Source organism: Lineus longissimus, chromosome 1, assembly GCF_910592395.1.
Source record: "Lineus longissimus chromosome 1, tnLinLong1.2, whole genome shotgun sequence".
Classification (NCBI taxonomy): domain Eukaryota; kingdom Metazoa; phylum Nemertea; class Pilidiophora; order Heteronemertea; family Lineidae; genus Lineus; species Lineus longissimus.
The window spans coordinates 26,465,582-26,480,644 of record NC_088308.1 but is presented as its reverse complement, the minus strand read 5'-3'; the positions used below and the strand labels follow the sequence as shown (position 1 = coordinate 26,480,644).

The window sequence follows — 15,063 nt, the reverse complement described above, 5'->3', positions numbered from 1 at the left end:
TCACTCATAAAACAATTAAATTTTGCGTTCATTCTTTAAATCATCTCAAAGTCTTGTGTGTTATCAGAGAGATTTCCAGACATAAATTTGAAAGCTTTTCTTTTGATTTTTACTGTCTACGGGGATATCTCTTCGACCTCTCTCTCACCCAATGGAAGGCTTGCCCTCGATGGCACCCGGTTCAAGCTCATCCTCGACTTTACCCGTCTGGAGATCGAGGTTCCAAGATTATCCGTCTTGGGATCGTAGTCCCAAGTTTACCTGTTCGAGGAGTAGTCCCAAGACGGAGGAATTTTTAATCAGGTCATCATATACATGTATGTGTTAGATAAAGGTACATTTAGTACTTGATGATTATTGTGTCCTCATTTGCCCCATTATAGTTCTTTCAGGGATATTGGCAAAATTGCCTGTTTATATCACAGTATAAAAACATCATCCAAAACATATATTGATTCCTTTCATAGAAATATCAGGAAAAGGTTAATCATTGCGTCCTTTACTGCGACGGATGTTTTATGACTTGTCCCGCTGTTTCCAACGCAGGTCAAGCCCATCTCGCATGTGCGTCACAGCTGTTTCTTTTGCGGCAAGTGTGCATTCTGCCTCGGGCGTTTCACTGGTTTATGTGAAGTTTGTTTGATTTACATTCTCTACTATTTTGTTAACCATTTACGTCATAAACGGTGAGATCAAATTCTTTCATTTTTTTCCCTGCATGATATAGCCTACCGATGTGAAAGGGACCTAACTCCCAGATAGTCCGGGCTAACAAATCCGGTGCAGTATCAGAATCTGTGAGTATTTCTGTGTGTGTTTCTTCTACAGTGTGACAAATTCTCCAATAGGGGGAGTAAAGTTACTTTGCTGAGAAATGGGACATTGATGCTGGTGCCTTGGCCACTTTTCAAAGGTTACAAGGGGGCAAACCATTTTCGTCCTCCTTTCACATATAGGCTACTTTCTGTATGGGTAAGGACAAGGCCAATCCACTGCGTTTGGAGTGCGAAACTTTGGTGACTGGTAACTGGTGGCTGGTAACCATATAATACAAGTATTTGCCCTTTAACATAACTTTACCACTTACAATTATTTTCCAAGAATTCAAGAGAAATCATACATTCATTGATATTGCACAGAATAGGGACACTCCATCTATATTTCTCGTCTGCGTTGTTCAACAGAACGTTATCGTATTTCATTGTCATCAACATATCCAATTAGACGATCGATACGTTCCCGCGCAAGCGCTTTAGTCATGCTAACCGCCGTAAACAGGAAAGATGCTGATTACACTAGGTTCGAAGGAAAGAGAGCGCATGCGTGCTTATAAAAGGGATATATGCAATAAACATTTCAGCCATTCCGTGGTTTCATTCAGTTTATTCGAAGAAGGAAGCTTTGTGTCTTCCCTGGGAGTCTTCCAGCGCGGGTGAGATTTCACCACCTTGACCGGTGATAGCAATTTGATCAGCTGATTGTCAAGCTTCAGGAGAATTGAGTAGCATTTCGAACTAAGACCAATGGCAGAATCCAGATGCATTATGTCCACAATGAGGGGTTGACCGTCTTAATCTATTGGTGTGTTCTTTGATAACAGGTAACTTCTTGCATTGGTCTTTGGTTTCCAGTCTTCAATTTTCACTCTTCAATTTAAATTTTCTTCTGATGGTTTTGGCATAAGCTTATACTAATCAGGGTTGATTTGCATGCTTTTGGCTCAGTGTGTCTGCAAGCAGCGGCTGCCAGCCTCCCGTTTAAGAAGTGACCTCCCCAGCGCGTCTATGCATTTCCTGCAATGCGCGTGCAACGTCTCGACGTAATGTCACGCTATCCAAAATGATATAGGCCTCGAAGAATCGTTTTTAGTGCATGGTCACTTTTGTTATCATGGGGACTCGAAAGGATAGTCGGGCGAGAGGACAATAGGCGAATTGGCAATATACTTTAATGGCAATTTTTAAAGGCGAGGCGAATTGGAAATAGGCGAATGGCTCATTGGACAGTATGGATGTTGCAATTGCACTCTAGTGCAAATAATTTATTACACAGAACAAATTATGATAAATAATTACGTCTTTCCATTCCGGAGACCCATTTACCAATTACTTCCGTCAATAATTTGATGGCAAGCACCGCCATTGTTGGAAATGCGTGCTTTGCAATTATCGGTAAAAACACCCCAAAAAATGTTTCCATATTGTTTCAATCGGAAAGGGGTCCTAACCGGTTACCCTCGAGAGCAAACAGCTCGACATTTTAAAGAAATGTGACCAAAAGTATGGCTCGTTTGGCTCATTGTCGAGCAATTTTGAGGAAAAAATGACCGTTATTGTTATAGTGGGTTTTTGTCTGTACGATAGATCTCTACTGTCGGGTGTAGCAATGTTTTGAGTTGGTGTAAGCTGTCCTCAATATTAGGCAACGTGCAGCACCAATTCGTTTGTTGGTGAATGTGTGTGCAGCGGAACGCTACACTCCGGAGGCAGTGGACCAGCCTCGTCCCTCACTCTGAGGAGATCCGATTAGGATGACGAAATGAATGGACTTCCCGGGAATCTACGGAACGCATGCTTTATCACAATCCCGTGAAGTGGAAATCCTTTCGGCTGAATACTCTAAAGAAATATAAGTGCAACCTATGAAGTCTGCCTTAGCGGTAGACTGCGATTAAATCTGATCGTGGGCCCCAGTTTCTGTAAGCTCTCGGCTATAAATCAATACCGCCTGGGAGAATATGTTGTGAATCATATGTGCACTGCCAGCCCGTACATATCACCATGCTATAGGAATTTAGCTAATGACATAGATACGTTGTATAGTGGTCGCCACGCGAAAACTGCATGAAAACGTGGTCATCACTGGCTGGGGAAGGACATTGCATGATTTATTTATTTTCAACATGAAAAAAAGATTTCCAGAAACAAACATATATCTCGATCGATGGATTTGTTATCGATTGGTTAACTTATCATCTCGATTGTCCGATATATTATTAAGTACGTCGATCGAGATATTTAAGCCGGGTATATTTGTCATGTCAACCGTGTGATGTCCTTTCCCGACCCAACCACCGTATTACCAGGCTGTGTGTGCTCAAAAGAAAAACAAGTAGGCCCTATAGAGCTTAGTATTAAATTTATGGCACGTATGCTTGTACAGTCATGTATACTATGTACCATCAGGAGCCTAGATTATTCAAACATCAATAAAATTTGTCAGCAAGCTACATTGGTTGGACACTCATGCACATGTTCCCGGCTCAATTTCGAGTCGCAATTCCAATTGGGGAATTCCAATGTGGCATCGACCATAGTTCACATGGCTAAAAATATCATTGGGAAATCCTCTATAGCATTGAGCACATCTGTCTCGGTTGAGCAGACGATTCTGATGTAAATGAATTCATAACGACACGTTGCGTTCAATTCAAGTGCATCACTGGTAAGTCACCATCACCCCACTTTGTTTTTGTTTTCTTTGGTCTTAGGGGGTCCTTCAGTTGTCCTTTCTGATGCAATCATGTTAGGTTTTAGCTTGTCGCGCTGCGGAGAATGATCGATTTCAATCGGGTGACCTCAATACATTGGACAGGTTGGCATCACGCCATCTCTCAACAATTGCTTCAATGCGTCATGCGATTTCGGCATAAAAGCAAACGGATGTAGGTCCTCCTCTCCACTTCACACACTGTCCCCGAGAGACAAAGTCCAAAAGTAATCGTATAACTTACTCTATTTAGCCAATATCTCATCTAGTGAACTGCACTCTCTGGTGAATCGTTCACGGATGAGAACTACAGTTTTGCTTATTAATTCATTAGACTGAACAACAGGTGAGCATACCATTGTTTGTGGTAAAAATGCATATTTCAGTTTGTGTGCATGATGATAGTGTCATTCTGCCCATCTTTGGTTGCTCGTTTTCATCAGGACTGCATGGGCTCAGCTGGGGGGGGGGGGGGGGGGGGGGCTCAGTATTGAGTATCATGTGACTGTTCTCAGTCGACTTCATAAGTGATGTCACCTGTCCTTTTGGTGGGCCGCTGTGTTAAAACTAGACTCTGTTTTTCCTTAAGGTTTGTGACATTCATTGAGGATGGCACCAAAGATACGTGAAGAAGTGTTGAATGCTGATGGTCCTGACCACTGCGATCTGGTACAAGAAGCTGTCTCCCAGCCGATCGAGGACCCAACCAAGCTCCCGCCAAGGTGCAGACAGCTGGTTTGGAGGAACATCATCCTATTCATATTTCTACATCTTGGATCTCTCTACGGAATCTACTGCCTGTTCTACTCCAATTATCTCACATTGCTATGGGGTAAGTTATTTTTAATCGTGCATTCATGGCTCTTCATGAGGATGAAATACAATATTTGTGGTCGGTTTTGAACTGATATTCATCGCCGATAAATCGGCATGGACAGCCGTAGAAACTCCGCCATACCACACAATAACGTTACATGCTATTCAAATGACGTTGCGTAATGGCATCTGCAAGCTCAATCTTGACACTAGAGGCGCTGATTTCGTTCCTTACAACTCTGAATTTTTTTAATTTCGGCACTGGGACGAGTTTGCTGCATGCTCTCGTCATGATAGGCCTATGAAAGATATGCGATCTCATCTTTTTGAACCCCGGGGTGTAGTAGGTCGCTCATCGGTACCCGCTCATCAGTCCTTATCAAATCAGGATCAGACATTTACTGAGAGGTGACCGTTGACTCCTGTAAGTAGGCCTACGTATGTTTCTTTCAAGTCTAAGCACATTTTAATATCGACGGTCCTTGTCCGTCCTAATTTTCAATTAATCGAATATATATATATGCTGACAATAATACGGTCATGTGTAGGCCTATATCCTGAACGACCCAGGCCTATTTTCTGAACGACCCAGAAAGTCGTGATCGTCCTGATCGATAAAAAGAACCGGGACCAAGAATAGTCAGCAGGACAATGAAGTACATGAGTTCAGGACGACAAGTGCAAAACTCCAAGAACAATAGCAGAATAACACATGTGATATCTCTGATCAACTTTTATCAATTGCAATATACATAAAAATGTGATCAAACTAAAAACCAGTAATGGCCGAGAAAATAATTATGCATGTCATGAGACACTTAGCGCTGCGCAAACGAGCGATTTAAATCGCTGCTATCTGCGATAAAAGGATATCGTCAGCTTGAAGTAATCTTGAGAACCTTTTCTCCCAGCCTTGACCCTTGCTAGCCTGTGTCACACCATACCAATTCATTACTTCTCTGTTTTTAGCTGCAGTCTTGTACCAGATCGGCGCCCTGGGTGTGACGGCCGGAGCTCATCGGTTGTGGTCCCATCGAACCTACAAAGCCAGGCTGCCCGTTAGAATCTTCCTAGCGATGGCAAACTCGGTCTCTTTTCAGGTTAGTTTAAGTGATAGGTCTCAGCGGGGCATAACTAACATTGGTCAGCCGTTTACGAACGGAGGTACTCAAAAACTCAGTACGTAACGTATCCGAGTCAAACGAGTCCCAGCTCCCAACTGGGCATTTGAGTCACCACCAATATATACTTTGAATCGGCACTTTATCAATGTCCTTATGTAACTAGATGCTTAGGTGTGAAATTTTGTTCCGACTTTTGCACCCCATATTGCAACCCATTAATTGTTACCAATGGTTACCGTGCACCCCATTAATTAAACGAAGCGCAAGCTTTCCAAACTGTTTTTAAATATCATTGTAAAACTGTTTTTTTTACATTGCAGAATGATATTTTCGAATGGGCTCGTGACCACCGGGTCCATCACAAGTACACGGATTCGCACGCTGATCCCCACAATGTGAATCGAGGCCTCTTCTTCGCTCACATGGGCTGGCTGCTTGTGAGAAAACACCCTGATGTGATTGCCAAGGGAAAAGCGCTGGATCTGAGTGATCTGAAGAGTGACCCTGTAGTTATGTTCCAGAGAAGGTATGGTTGGCATCCTAAATATAATAAGTGGACAAATATGTAGATACATTGATGCCCATTAATCAATTACTGGTTAATAGCTTATGTCAAAAATGTATTGGTCAGTTTTGAGCGGTTTCACTAGCATAATTGCATTCTACTCTTGATTAGTCTCTGCAGCATCTGATGGTCTCCGTCATAATTTTACCGACTTTGGACCAGGGAGTTTATAATATCGGTACAACCTTTGTTTGCAGTGCAGGTTAATGTATGGATTAGGTAGACTCCCTGGGCAGCCCATCGCGTGAGCCTAATTTGGTCTCCAAATAGCGGGAATTCGTGCGGCTGGACGATTAGCCAATGGGCATTGCTGTAACGAAACTGTAAGGACATTTTCTGTCACCGAATCGGAATGCTCGACGTAAACCGCTTTGGCATGCATAATGACGTAGCTATTTATACCGTTTTTCCGACACTCATTTTTCCCGTGGTATCATGGGTGTCCGTACGCATTGCGTTGTATCGTTAGTTGACCTACATGTGAATAAACAACAAACAAAACGATTAAATGCAAAAAAGATTGTACGATAAAATCTTTGGTTACATGAGCTAACTGGATATACGACTACTTTAAACTTTATTTGTGCTAATTAGTGAAAATTAGTCACAAAATGTTATTCCGACTACAGCGCCCCTTCCAGTCCGTTGATGAACTATCGGCTCCGCATTCCCTGCTAAATCGTTGTGGTCGTCGGTACAAAAACCCCAGAAGGCACACCACGTGTCGCAGTGGTTAGGGTGAGGAACGAGGCCGGTCCACTGCGTCCTGGGTGTAGGATTAGGTTGCGACGAAAGATTGCATCTAATTGTTGTAAGGGTGTGTACACCTTTGGACTATGGGCAGAATGAGTGACATCTGATGAATGACAAACCGTCTTCTTTGTTGCAGGTTTTACATTCCCAGCATCATGCTGCTGTGTTTTACCATCCCGACGATCGTGCCGCATCTGTTGTGGGGAGAGTCCATCGCCAATGCCTACTTCGTCTGCGCCTTGCTGCGGTACACCCTCACCCTGCACGCTACCTGGTGTGTCAATAGTCTTGCTCACGCACTTGGAATGAAGCCCTACGATCGCTTTATCAAACCTGCGGAGAACATGCTGGTTGCTTTTATGGCGATGGGTGAAGGCTTTCACAACTATCACCATACGTTTCCCCAGGACTATTCCACCAGCGAATACGGCTGGAAGATCAACTCCACAACGATGTTTATTGACTTTATGGCTGCGATAGGCCAGGTTGAAGGAAGGAAGAAGATATCTAAGGAGATTGTGATGAAAAGGAAAGAAAGAACTGGTGCTAAGGAGCTTTAGGATTCAGAAAGTTTACAAAGAATTGTTTATTCTGATACTATTGTGTTCATTCAAGTTTTGTACAGGAAAGATTTTGTACTGTTCATGAACTTTTGTGCATTGGATCTTGAAGACTCGTGGGATACTAAAGCAGACATGAAAAGGGAATCTGAGCTTGATGTGAAAAATAATTACTCACTTTAGTATATGCTATAAGGAGTTACAACATTGCTAACAAGGTGATTGCCGGTGTGGCGGGGATAGTAGTCCTAGGGCTGATAGCCCGTGTAACAATAGCCCGCATTGCTAAATGTTTTGGTTAGGGTTAGCGGTACAATAGATCATGCTGCTTAATTGGTCAAATACAATGCTACCGGACTATGACTCCAGGGGGACTATATCTGCTGTCACACCGGCCTGGTTTGCTCCATGATACGAGTTGTTCGGGTATAAAAAGGAAATACTTGATGTTAAACGCTACTTTAATGATTTTCAACTCGGTGTTGCCAAGCTAAGGGACTTTCACATGAAACAGTCGTTGAACTTTGTTTCTTAAAATCATCCCGCACTTAAATGTGTCTTTTCCACGATACAGGCATTCTAATTGATGGTGGCATATGGTCAGCTCCTTGGCTTGGTACATACGTAGAAATGATTTGAACCCGCGTGGTGACGGGATGCCATAATCTTTTTGGTCTTGCACTCATGCGGAAATGGGATGAACACAGAATGCATTTGTATTTTTTTGAATTCCACAATATAGTGGTGCTGTTCTATGACTGATATCGATAATTCACTAGCATCTTGTACAACGCTTATTGGACCAGCATTTTACTTTCTATAGTAAGTTCTGTATTTTCGTAAAAACCAGTGACATATCAGTTTCGGAGAGAGAGAGGTGAAATTATCTTGGGATAGTCTGTGGATAGTTGTTTGTAGCTGATGAGTCTGGCCTACCGACGGAGGTGGTATCACAGGTCGTAGCCTCCGTCACCTTCCTCACCTAGCAAACCAAGAGTTTCGACAAGACTTAGTACTGCAGTGATACTATGTCGTCGTACTTGTCAAGGGGAACTGGCCGTCGGAAATAAATGAGCCTTAACCCTTTTTGGTGCCATGTAATTTCAAGGCTCTTTTCACTAGAATCAGAGAGAATAATATGATCATTTCATTGTATCGTTGATCATCATAGTTAAAGACTGTAACGCGCTTACGATATTTGGATAATCATTACCAACCATTTTACTTGGTCTACTCTGGTGCGAGCTGCATGAAAGGTGCCAAGGCATCGTAGTAATCCCAGTCTATATTGAAGGTTCGAAATTATAGCAGACCTTGACCTCTATGCATACATGTCTGCCAACACCACAGTCATCCTTAGGATATCAGGGTTCTCCGACTCACACAAGGCCGGAGAAGCGAACAATATCCGATCCCCTCTATCAGTCTATGGGGTTTTGGAAATTGCAGGAAAATGCTTGTCATTTCAGCCTCGTCGCATTTAACGTTGTCAAAAGTCTGTATGTCAGTATCAAAAATATATAAGCGAGCTCGCCTTATAAATTTTTGTCAATATGTATAATGCATCTGCCAACATGATGATCACCTGTATCATGCCATTTAGTAGGTGATTCGAGCGAAAAGGACGGTATATGGTGTCTACAAAGGCGCACATGCAGCCTCACTGTTAATCCTAGTCTGTCGTATCCTGCTCCCCTCGCACACTCGGTCGTGAGTCTATATGTGCCGAGTCATGGCCTGAAGTACGCGTCCTAGTTCGAAATATCGAAGTACATTATTGAAAACCACTGCGGGTTATACCATGATGTCAGGGGACCATTGCTTTTCTCGTAATCAAGGTCACTATTTATTGATAACCTTTTGGAGGTTTGCGTTGGCATTTAACCCGGGTTGCTAATCTCATTTAACTTCTTATCACATGTATTGGTTGGTGGCACATGATGTCGTGATACCACAGAAACCGGGACAAAACCCGGCAGTGCTTCTAGTCTGTGATAGTTCTGCAAAGTGTTATGCGATCTTAGAAAAGTTTGTAAAGGTTCAGTAGCCCTGTGCAATAACTGCTGATGGTTACATAGGCCTATGTTTAACATCCGTCGAGTTACTAAGTCAAAGTAAAAACATTGAGAGTGGTGGTGTATGGAATCTAACATAAGGCATGTATATTACTTAGTATTTGCGACGCCATCTGCATTTGGTGTCATAATGTCATACCTGCAGAGCTCGGTTGTCACGCCGCGATGCGGGTATAGTAGTGGTCATCGTTAGGCCAATGCCGCAAGTTGATCACTGTTTCTTGCCCAAATGATAATAAACTTTCAGTGGCCATTACTTGAAGGATTTACTACTTCTTCAAAATTTGATAGAACATGACAGCTGAGAGAGAAACGGCGTCTTTATGTTTTGATTTGTTGTAAATATTGAATGTATCCATATATTGTTAATATTATTTTGAACTTACTTGCACTTAGTTGCTGGTATTTGGTTTGAGGATACTTTAACTGAAGAAATTGCCATGAGCTGTAGACAGGCCTTGTGGTATATGAGGCGTCAGTTTCGTGGAGATAATTTTGTAGATATCCACAGATGCATGCGTCAAGTGTTGAGTGGAACTATAAACGTGTATACTGAGACGCAGCAGTAGACCGATCCGTTTCGATCTTCAAAGGAATCCAGACCGAATCCCTGTACGTCCTTTGGACGCCGCAGGTGCCATCTATATAGGTCACCTGCAGATGAGAGATTATTGGTGGACTGCACATAGCAGCGATTATAATCACAGGTAGCTGCGATTTAAAGCGCTCGTTTGCAGGGCGCTTTTAACGTACATAATTGTAGCCTAACTTATTGATCGGTTCAGTGGCCAGTTTAGAAGACGATTGGAAATAGAATAGAACCGAACACTCGGTTTGTTCTCCATAGAATGTTTTATAAAGAACTGCGGACAGCGTAATTGAATCCGTTATTGAAATTGTTATTGTCCATTTTTGTTTCATTTATTTCGATCATCCCATGTGTACATTAACCTGTCCCTGTCCAATTTCTTCCGCGTTTAGACTTCAGAAAATGTGCTTTTCAGGCAATATAAAACTAGTTCGTTGAAATCCGCTTTGGGTTCAATTCTTTATCTCACGCTGGAAATGTGACTTTCGACAAGAGAAATCATTTGGATGTTGGTGTTCCCAACACGTACACTAGCTTAGACCCGTGCTCTGCACGGTGGTTGAGAGAGCTTATATAAAATAAAGTGTCAGTTTCATTTGGGGTGAAGTTGTAAGGAGCGTGTTTTGCGTACCAGTATCTCGCTGAGCAGCTGAGTGTGATGGTGTGCGGAAAATGTCATAGATTGATCTACAGTAATTCTTTGAAGACGACGTTCTGTGTTAGGTTTAGTAATCGGATGGGGTAGAACTAGAACATTTGCTCAAATCGCCTGTATGCATGCTCTATAAAGTACTTCATGTGGAAAAGACAGAGTCAGGATTGAAGACTACTATGCTAGTGTGGAGGAGAATTACAATATCCCTTCATTTATACCTTGGAAATGTGATAAAAGTTGATAAAAGTCTTGAGCAGAATAGGCCTACTTGAACACGTGAAATTAAAGAGGTTGAATAGCGCCTCCAGAAGCAAGCAACAGCGTCACCGGTAGCAGAAATAAGAACTGCTTAGTGACGTCATGGTTTCCATATACGGCATCTCATTTGCATATTTTTACAACCTTATTTACTACGAGTTATAAATATGCCAGTAGCAAGTGGATCATGCCGAGCGGCGCTATCAGGTGTTTCCACTATGGGTTACATAATCGGCTACAAAGAGGCCAGTGTTCTTGTAAATGAAGTTAGCAATGATAGCGAAAGAATGTTAGTGTATGTTACGCAGTCAATAGCGATAGTAGTGAGTTGGAGAGAGGAGAAAATGGAAAATGGAGAGAATAGTAGTATGGATTTCGAGTCCCAAGAAGAAACTTTGCAAAGTTTTCATCAAACTGATAATCATATTCCTTCCTTCTCTGTCTCCAACAATTAAAAGTTGCTGCAGTCAACCTGATGCGTTTATCCGCGAGCGAATCGACGAGACGAGGCATTTTTCAAGCATCCGAATGGTACCTTACAGATCCGCAAGGGGCGCGTTACCGAAAATGTTGCAAAAATCAATAACGTGATCGTAAATACTGTCATATTTTTCAAGATGAGAGTATGTAAATGATACGCAAACGGTAAACCAATGAAAGGCCAGTATCTATTGAACCTTACAAGTGATTTGGGGGCCTTGAAACTCCCTATATTTATTAATGAAACCTTATTCCCGCCTAAGGTTTTGACCGGGCCGTGCAAAACTCCCCTTTTTTTCCCGGGCAGTTTCCTTTAAGAATTGATGTTTTGTCGTGAAAGGTAAACTGCTGAAAACAGCTCTGAGGCTGCCTGGCCTGGCAGATCAAGTAACTTACACATTTTCCTCATAGATGGCAGCACTTGCTAATGACGGAGGTGGCCCATTCATAGGGCAGTTCGTGGTCGTCTTTAATCCATCCGGGATTCGCATCCGGGATAAGGGAACAATAGGAAAAACACTAAGATTGGAAACACTGACAGAACACCGGATTAAAATATCTTTACATTGTATTTTTCCAGTTAAAATATCACAAGACATGAATAAAATCAGGAGGCATATAATACGTTTTTGCCTTTACAGTACATCACTTCGAGTCAACTGGTGCTACCAAACTCCGGACACAGAGGACCAGCCTCGCCCATTCCCATCAGACCGTAGGAATGGGATGACGGAATAGTCTGCCTTGGGAGTATACGTGCCACTCCTGCGACTCCTCCGATGCTCCTGTTCTGGAATTCACCTCTTGGGGGGGGGGGGGGGGGGGGGTGATCCTTCGGAAAACAGACAAAAGTCAAGAATATCATTTGAAGGTCCTATGCTTTTTGCACTGTATGGGGCCTTCTTCTCTCTTCTGCTAGCGTCCCCTGTATCCCAGTAATATGCCTAGAAAAAGTTAAATGAGCATAATTTTGGACCAATCGGGGCGGCCGAACTGAGTTTTTTTACGTTAAAAGTCATGTCAGAGATGCGCCTTAACTTCCCTAAATACGTCGGTCCAGTGGTAAATGCAAACTGCCAAGTGAAGCCTGGATTGTCATCGCACCGAGACAGCCAGTTTGACATGTTGTGATCCTTCGGAAAACAGACAAAAGTCAAGAATATCATTTGAAGGTCCTATGCTTTTTGCACTGTATGGGGCCTTCTTCTCTCTTCTGCTAGCGTCCCCTGTATCCCAGTAATATGCCTAGAAAAAGTTAAATGAGCATAATTTTGGACCAATCGGGGCGGCCGAACTGAGTTTTTTTACGTTAAAAGTCATGTCAGAGATGCGCCTTAACTTCCCTAAATACGTCGGTCCAGTGGTAAATGCAAACTGCCAAGTGAAGCCTGGATTGTCATCGCACCGAGACAGCCAGTTTGACATAATCGTGAGTTTTTTTACGTTAAAAGTCATGTCAGAGATGCGCCTCATCAACTTCCCTAAATACGTCGGTCCAGTGGTAAATGCAAACTGTCAAGTGAAGCCTGGATTGTCATCGCACCGAGACAGCCAGTTTGACATAATCGTGTTGCTGGAGATCGAGGTGGTCACTCTCCAGAGGTTGCTTATCCTGTTCGAGTACATTATATGGTTGACTCAGCAACTGATATTTTGCAAGTTCACCACTGATGACAAGGATAGTCGCCCCACTGCGACAACCGTCTTCCATTATTCTCCCTGTACAAGCGATACATAATCTGACATCGGGTGCACCAACATCGTTTCGGGGCGTACTCCACAGCTTCTCTCTCATTGATTACGACGCTGGTACGCCTTGATGGTGGAACGCGCACTTGTGACGACTGGCGCCTCAATGGCAATCCAAGCGCCTCGGCAAATTCGTCCTCGATTGGATTGCCGTCGTTATCACCGTCATCTTGGAAGAATTCCCCGATCAGGGGCGGCTCTGGGGTCCGGTTGAACACAGTCTCTTTGTCTTCATCCACCACCTGAATATTCACTGAGTCTTTCGTCAATGATTCCATGATTTCACGGTTGATTATATCAATTTGACGTGGGTCAACCCTTTGACCAACACGTCGCTGACGACGAGGTTTCCCTGATTGCTTCCTTGAGCTGTTTAAGCGAATGGAATTGCGTTCTTCATTCTGTTCGAGTGGTGGGAGTTTTGTTGGCAGACAGGAGATTGAGCGTGGCGAACTTGATTGTGTGCTGGACGCTCTGTGTGTGTCATCGTTTGGTGAGAACCCTGAAATGATGGACAAGACAATTAGCTCTTGGTCACTATACACAGGCTGAAATTGTAGTGTATGGAATGAAATAGATTAACCTCGCCCTGAGTTACGAATATACATTCTCCAGGTGCAGGAGAATGATGAGGAAGACATCGAAGGAGAAAAAACGACCACGACACGAAAGAGACTGATAGGACGGGTAAAAAGTGGAAGATGGTGATAAAGGAAAAGAAAAAGGCAAGTAGAAACCGAGATAGAAGAAGTGGAAGTGGGAACAGATGACGAGGAAGGGAAATAAGACGAGGAAGTAAAGGAAGAAAACGAGGCATTAGCAAATGAAAAAGACGCGGAAGATGGGAAGACGAGAAAGTAGAAGAAGCCGAAAAACACGAGGTCGTACCGTATAGAAGAGGTGCGGAAGTTAGAGGAAACGCGGTAGATGGGGAGTAGGAAATAGGGGAAGACGGGGGAAGCAGATGGATAGAAAAAGCCTCACATGTTTGGCCTGAAATGACTGAATTAGAGGGGGAGTGTTGCGAGTGAGTATGATCCATCCAGTTTTGGTGGCACAAAACATAAGTACCAATAGGGTACTTGCCGAATCCTTACCATTTCTGGAATTCAAACTGACCACGGTAAGTCTCCTGTTCGCTTGGCCATTTTGGCTGCTCGTGCTGATCCGTCTTTGTAGAGGACCAAGAGAAGTTTTCCGCGATAAGCTAGACATGTCACTGGCAGCAAAACGTGAGTCTGAAAAAGATATGGGTTAGGATCAGTATGCGATCACTAGAAAATCAGTCCATGTCAAGTGATATTTCACAAAACGATGTTTCGATTGTTTCAATAAGCATTCCGTATATTTGAACACTTAAACAATTTTCTTACTTTGTATTCTGTCCGTCCGGTCTTTACTCTCGCAGCGCAAAAACCTGTTTTGTATTTTCTGAATTGCCCGAGTCCTTAAACGACGCGCGTGAATCTCATAAGTGCTAATGGTGCGTTACTATGGTAATACATACTATCTGAGAAATATGGCCTTTTGTATGGCAATAGAAGGAAGGGCAATTAACACGCAAGTGTCTACTTCTGCTGCGTCACTCGGTTTTGTTTTGGATCAAGAAGAAGATGTTTCTCGGGCGTCCTGGATGCACTTGGGACATTGTAGGGGTGGAAGACAGGATTGATGTACCATCCGTATAGTGAAGGCAATGGATAAAGGGTTTTCCGTCAGTCGACATGTCTACCCGCCATACCATCCAGCTCCATGCGTGATATTACAGTATTTGAAATAAGGTGTGATTTGAAATAACGTTGGTAATCATGTGAAATCAACCAGATTAGAGGTCAAAATCTATACTTTTTTATGATGATCGTGGGAGCGTGGACAATTTAATGCCGTGGTAAAACGCCAATGCTGTTTAGTAGGCTACTGTTTGAGGATGTGACACTGCATGTTACTCCC

The 15,063-nt window shown here is 43.1% G+C and overlaps 1 protein-coding gene across 5 annotated transcripts; it reads left to right on the top strand.

Annotated features, from left to right (window-relative positions):
* Positions 1-642: 642 nt before the first annotated feature.
* LOC135494831 (acyl-CoA desaturase 1-like) lies at positions 643-10,411 on the top strand. 5 transcript variants are annotated; one of them, XM_064783151.1, is made up of 5 exons: positions 643-686; positions 4,079-4,321; positions 5,275-5,405; positions 5,750-5,955; positions 6,884-10,411. In XM_064783151.1, exons 2-5 carry the CDS (start codon positions 4,099-4,101, stop codon positions 7,305-7,307), a joined length of 984 nt encoding a protein of 327 aa, XP_064639221.1. In that variant the 5' UTR covers positions 643-686; positions 4,079-4,098; the 3' UTR covers positions 7,308-10,411. The 5 variants fall into 5 exon arrangements, with proteins under 5 accessions (XP_064639221.1, XP_064639199.1, XP_064639207.1 ...); XM_064783129.1 differs by lacking the exon at positions 643-686 and adding an exon at positions 1,319-1,600; XM_064783137.1 differs by lacking the exon at positions 643-686 and adding an exon at positions 3,295-3,444.
* Positions 10,412-15,063: the final 4,652 nt, after the last annotated feature.